This window comes from Coregonus clupeaformis, unplaced genomic scaffold, assembly GCF_020615455.1.
Source record: "Coregonus clupeaformis isolate EN_2021a unplaced genomic scaffold, ASM2061545v1 scaf2758, whole genome shotgun sequence".
NCBI classification, from domain to species: Eukaryota; Metazoa; Chordata; class Actinopteri; order Salmoniformes; family Salmonidae; genus Coregonus; species Coregonus clupeaformis.
The window spans coordinates 51,119-57,159 of record NW_025536212.1 but is presented as its reverse complement, the minus strand read 5'-3'; the positions used below and the strand labels follow the sequence as shown (position 1 = coordinate 57,159).

Below are 6,041 nucleotides of genomic sequence, written 5' to 3'. Positions count from 1 at the left end.
TCCGCCATGCTATGCTTTGTTGTCTTGGCGCCTTTGCGCTGCTGCTGGCGCGATGACGTCACGGATAGGCAGAGTGAATCGAGTAATGTTTAAAGCCTTTATCATTAAAAGTGCTAAGAAAAAACATCCATATAAAGTCTGACGTGCTTAAATCCAATGGGTTATTTCCTAGTATCGATACAATCGATTTATTACATTTTAAAACGATGTTAGATCGATATATGTTGTCCAAAAGGCCAACTCGCCGAGCACAGATCGATGTAGTTGGATCATAGGAATATAAATCGATACATCGATGTAGTAGATGGATCGTTACACCCCTAGTAAAAACACTCCAGTGCACAAAACAGGGGCACTGGAAAATACAAGGCACACAGGGAATATTCCCGCGATACAAAATACATGGAGCTCCACCGAGCTTCTCTCTCCTCCACAATAAACAATCACACACAAAGACAAGGGGGCAGAGGGAACACTTATACAGGTACTAATGAGGGGATATGAACCAGGTGTGTGTAATAAACAAGACAAAACAAATGGAATGATGAGATGAGGAGCGGCAGTGGCTAGAAGGCCGGTGACGACAAACGCCGAAGCCTGCCCGAACAAGGAGAGGGGCAGCCTCGGAGGAAGTCGTGACAGATACTGTATATTTTTGAAAGAATACTATATTTCCCTTGACAGAGTAATGCTGAATGTAAAAAATGGCTCAACTTACCCCACTCTCCCCTACACATGATGTAACATTTGTTTACGATTGACAGATAATGTTTAAATGCAAAACACTTTATTTTGTGATGGGGCCCTCAGCTCAGTTTGGGAACCTTAATCCAGGCTGGACAGCAGGAACTCAACCTGTATTTCTAGATTCCGCATCACCTCCCCCGAGAGCCTCTCTGGGCTTTCATAGATTGACTCATTGAGGTTGAAGATGGATTCTAGCCATGCCTTCATCTGGTCCTGTTGACAACAGACACATCATCAACTATTATTGAGAGAGAGAGAGAGAGAGAGAGAGAGAGAGAGAGAGAGAGAGAGAGAGACAAATGTACCTTAACGAGGAGGTAGAAGTTCTCAGCAGCCTCTGTCCAGGCTCCTCCAGGAGGGTCAATCCTCATTATGACTTGCAGGAGCAGATAAAGGAAGCTACCAGGCTCCTGGAGAAGGAACAGGGGACATGAGTGAGTGTCTACAGATCTGATATGACAACAGTGTGTATAGCATAGATAAACAACAGGATGTTCCATTCTTAGGGCCACTTACAGATATAGGAAGAGATGTCTTTCCTTCTAGAAGGCTTAGTAGAACGAATTCATAAAAAACATCTGCGAAGTTGATGCGGTCGATCTGAAGTCAAACAAATAGGATAATTACATAATCTTCATTGACAAGCACTTTAGAAAGTCTCATTGAGTAGATGTTAGATGAGAAGACGGTGCCTGCAGCTAACGCTCAAGCTTGCATGTAGACCTACTCCTACGAGAGCCATCTCCTGCTCTAGTCGCTCCCTGTTTGCTGGCTCATTAATGAAGTTCACCAGTAGGTCGTAGGCCTGCTGAAACTGCCTCACATCCTCAAAACAAAACAATCATAAAATTCCTTAAAACTTAGATCATAAACTCAAAGATTCAGGTCTGTAATTCAAAGGGCCTCCGATTGTTTGGCTAGTATGACGTTGAAACTTTTCAACTAAACCCTATGAATCACTGTTGCCTAAAGGTAACCCACTGTGCAAGAACTGGTTGAATCAATGTTGTATCAATAAAAAATGTCAATGTGATGATGTTGAATCAAAGTGGGAAACTGATTGGATTTGAAAGAAGTCATCAACGTAAGGGAATTTCGTCTTTTAACCTAAATCCAATTACGTTAATTTTTGGGGGGATTTCACATTGAATTCACATTAGTTGACAACTCAACCAAATGTAAATCAAAACGAGACGTTGAAATGACATCTGTGCCCAGTGGGAACTATATATCTGGTCTGATGAACGTTGCACAATTATGTAATTGGTTACCTGCTGGTTGAGCTCGGATAGTCCACTCAACACCATCCTCCCAGCGTGGGTGAGGTAATTGAGGGAGGTACTGTCTGAGGATGTCAGAGCCTGTGAGAACAAGACAGTACATTTACAAATAGTCCAGAAATGTTCATGAAGTGAAATACAAAAGGTGCTAAATTCACATTTTCTCACCTCCATAGCACGTCTGATAGCGGCCAGCCTCAGAGAGAAGTTGGTTGTCCCTTGGTTTTCAAAGTAACGCCTGTAAATAGAAATGTTCAATAACAAATGTTCAACCTAAGAAGCTAAAACATCAGTGCCATGAAATTAAGAAATAATTTTATGTTAGCCTATATTATAACTGCAGGATTCAGAAAGACCATACCAATGTAGGATCTTAATTTGATCACTCTTTTGTTGCTGAGAATTTTCCTGCACGGCAGGAAATGCAAACTTGTAGCGTATTTGGAATTTTCAAGTTTGTAATTTCCACTTTGAAATTTTAGACTCGATTTGCCCTAACGAAAAATGTATCCTGTTGCTGCAGGATTATTTTCCTGCTGTAGCAAACTGTCTCAAATTAAGATCCTACATCTGTATAACTACAATATTGGGCAGATTATTTCAAAGCAAAGGTTTTTACTATAGATGAACACATGAAAGCGAACCCACCGCAACTGGGGCACATCTGCAGCATTATTTTGCTCCTCCACAAACTCCTCCTCAAACTCCTAAAACAGACATCACATTAACTTAAACTCTACTAAACTGCATTTCACCTGCAACATCAACTGAAGCAGACAAAACATTCAGTGACATCATAACAATACTTTCATCTTGACCTAACAACTTGACCCTTGACAGACAACACAAACCTATCGATACCAAAACAATGACACACACCTGTACACACAAGTACAAATGAAATAAGAATTATTGACTGTAGAAAGAGTTTTACCTGAGGAGTGCTGTCAGGGGTCTGGTCCTGGTCCTGGGTGGAGTGGTAAGGTGGAGGGGGACTGGGAGGGGAATCGGAAGGGAAAGGGGGAGGCGGAGAATTCTGGGGGAACTGGTGAGAGGAGCCAGAGGACGGCTCATGAGGGGTGGTGATGATGTCAGAGGTGGAGAACTGATATGCCATCATCTCATCCCCCCTCTCCTGGTACCCCTCCACTGTGGTGGAGATATCCACCTGCTGTTTAACACACAACATGTGACACTGTCAGCCCAACACTGAAAACCACCATATTGAAAACCCCTCAACCAAACACTGAAATAAATCATAACACAGAGACGGGGTGTACCTGGGCATCCTCATAATAGGTGAACTCAGACCTCCTCTTGACAAGGCCGGACATGAGTCCATGGATCCTTCTACCAAGGAACTAAAAATGAGGCAAGAGATTAGAACGTGTAATTTCATTTTCTGTCAACATGTATTTATTCAAATAGGTAAATGGACATTTGCCACTTTACATTTTTTCTGTGAAAAATTGCCTGACTGTACCTTAATACCAATCAGCTTCTTGTTGGTGAGGACCACCTGGACGAGACCCTTTAAAAGAGACAGAGAAACATTACATTTCATCCAGGAAATATAAGTAGACCTATAGCATGTGCGTCATTTGACACAAATCAGGTGCATTTGAGACGAAAGACCAGTTGAGAATCTCTCACCCATGGGTCCAGGATTTTTTCCTGGATGACTCTGCTCCACCACAGCTGCTTCTCCACTCCCCTCACAATGCACAGGTGATGCATGTCCTCTTCATTTTGCTATAAAGAAAAAACTCCTTCAGTCTCCAGACCTCTCTCTATATGTTAGCTGTAGATGTCTATAACATTTGGCAGGCGATTTCAGTTCTGAGTATAATCCCTGGCAGTGATATAGAGCCCACATGATGTTCGTACGACAAGTTTCCCCTAGGTTTCAATTAGGGACAGACATACAAAAGAAAACCCAGAGACAATTGGGAGCTCAAATACACAGGTGTGTTCATAAATGTTAAGAATATGTCTGAAGTACCTGCACTCGTCCATAATGGATATTCCAGTAATGGAAATGAAACGAACCCCAGTTCCCAACCAGCTGCAACTTCTCATAGGGAAAACCAGAGTCTTCCCTATTTGGCTGAAAAACAAAGACATCCCCTAATTATAGAGATTGCTCTGTGATTAATAAGACACACAATTGTGGAGATAGAGGACATGGTAATGTGTACTATTACTAATCAGCTATGACTGTCTAATAATGTGATTGACTACCTGTGAATGGCTATCTGAAGGTGCTGACAGTTCGTCAAGCACTAGCCTCCCAGCTTCAGTGAGGTGAATGGTAGGCTCCTCAATAACCAATTTGGAAGTCTGTGAAAAAAAGGGAACAGGGTAAAGTAAATTCTCCCTATAAGATCAGATGAGCTTTGGTTAATAATGTGTTTGGTTACCTGTGTGTTTAACACTGCAAGCTCTGTTACCAGCATTCTCCCAGCACGAGTGAGGTAGTAGACTGGTTTGGCCTTGGAGAAGACAGGCTATGAAGACAAGGGAATATGTTTTTTCATTATGTGGTTTTATAGAAAACTAGTGACTTGATGTTAATCTTTAATATCCTCTAAAGACCAGAGAGTATCAGAATGGATAGACTCACAAAGATAGGAACACACAAGGGTCCAGACCAAGGGATTAAAGCCAGACAGGACCGGTGCCCAACCTCCTCATCAACGTACTAAGGAACAAGACAGGATCAATTTAAGAGTCAGTTTGAATGATAGACTGGTACTGTATAGGAGTAAAATATTGGCATAGGGAAGATTGCAAGAGGAGGCCACTGCAATGATAATAGTTGAAATACACAGGTCTGAGATATAAATGTTAAGAACATGTCTGAAGTACCTGCAGATGAATGGCTACCTCTTCAAGCTGAGAGGACAGTTCATCCAATACCATCATGCCAGCACGAGAGATGAAAATGTGCTGCTCAGTCTTGCAAATCTGTAAGAAAATGAGGGAACAGTTTTAAGGGCATCAAAGTATCCCACTACCATAGTAGATACTGAAGGTAATCCTGCCAATTAGATAAAATGAGCTTTGTCCAATAATCTGCATGGTTACCTGTGTGTTTAACACTGCCAGCTCTCTCACCAGCATCCGTCCAGCATGGGTAAGGTAATAAGTTGGCTGCAGTGTTACAGACTATTAAAAAATAGGGAATATGTTTACAGAAATGTATTTTCATATTGTTCTACAGAAAGCATCATGTTTATGTTTAAGTTACATAAACCAGTCTAAAGACCAAAGAGTATCAGAATGGATGGACTTACAGAGCTGGGAACCCACAGAGGACCAGACCAAGGGATTAAAGCCAGACAGGTCCGCTGCCCAACCTCCTCATCCACATACTAAGGAACAAGACAGGATCAAATTAAAAGTCAGTTTGAATGATAGACAGGTAGCCTATAGGTCTGACAGACTGCTATAGGGAGGATCACAAGAGGAGGCTACTGCATGATAGATTCTGAGACACTACACAGGTCTGTGTTGAAAGGTTAAGGAAACATCTGAGGTACCTGCATATGAATGGCTACCTGTTCATTTTGAGAGGACAGTTCATTCCATACCATCCTCCTAGCTATCTGTGAGAAAATGAGGGAACGAACATCAAAGTATTTCACTACCGTAGTGGATACTGAAGGTAATCCTGCCTATTAGATCAGATGAGCTTTGTCCAATAATCTGCATGGTTACCTGCGTGTTTTAACACTGCCAGCTCTCTCAGCAGCATCCTCCCAGCATGGGTAAGGTAATATGTTGGCTGCAGTTATAAAAAATAGGGAATATGTTTACAGAAATGTATTTCCATATTGTTCTTCGACGTTTATTTAAAGTACATAAACCAGTTTTAAGACCAGAGAGAAGACCAAAGAGTATCAGAATGGATGGACTTACAGAGCTGGGAACCCACAGAGGTCCAGACCAAGGGATTAAAGCCAGACAGGGCCGGTGCCCAACCTCCTCAACCACATACTAAGGAAGAAAATC

General features: G+C 42.0%; 1 protein-coding gene across 2 annotated transcripts; it reads right to left on the bottom strand.

The window, feature by feature from the left end:
• Positions 1-770: 770 nt before the first annotated feature.
• On the bottom strand, positions 771-5,152 carry LOC121566345. Of its 2 annotated transcripts, XM_045219797.1 has the most exons (17): positions 5,115-5,152; positions 4,896-4,994; positions 4,651-4,728; positions 4,448-4,534; positions 4,269-4,367; positions 4,030-4,134; positions 3,681-3,779; positions 3,511-3,558; positions 3,308-3,388; positions 2,962-3,198; positions 2,676-2,734; positions 2,196-2,265; positions 2,019-2,108; positions 1,475-1,573; positions 1,264-1,347; positions 1,053-1,157; positions 771-960 (listed from the first exon to the last, which is right to left on the bottom strand). In XM_045219797.1, exons 1-17 carry the CDS (start codon positions 5,148-5,150, stop codon positions 826-828), a joined length of 1,611 nt encoding a protein of 536 aa, XP_045075732.1. In that variant the 5' UTR covers positions 5,151-5,152; the 3' UTR covers positions 771-825. The 2 variants fall into 2 exon arrangements, with proteins under 2 accessions (XP_045075732.1, XP_045075733.1); XM_045219798.1 differs by lacking the exon at positions 1,475-1,573.
• Positions 5,153-6,041: the final 889 nt, after the last annotated feature.

Coding starts and splice junctions, on each gene's coding strand:
- LOC121566345 (XM_045219797.1), bottom strand. CDS start 5,150: ATGCTGGTGAGAGAGCTGGCAGTGTTAAACACACAG. Junction 4,368..4,447: donor TTGCAGTGTTAAACACACAG/GTAACCAAACAC, acceptor TTTTTTTCACAG/ACTTCCAAATTGGTTATTGA. Junction 3,780..4,029: donor TCCATTATGGACGAGTGCAG/GTACTTCAGACA, acceptor TTTTCTTTATAG/CAAAATGAAGAGGACATGCA.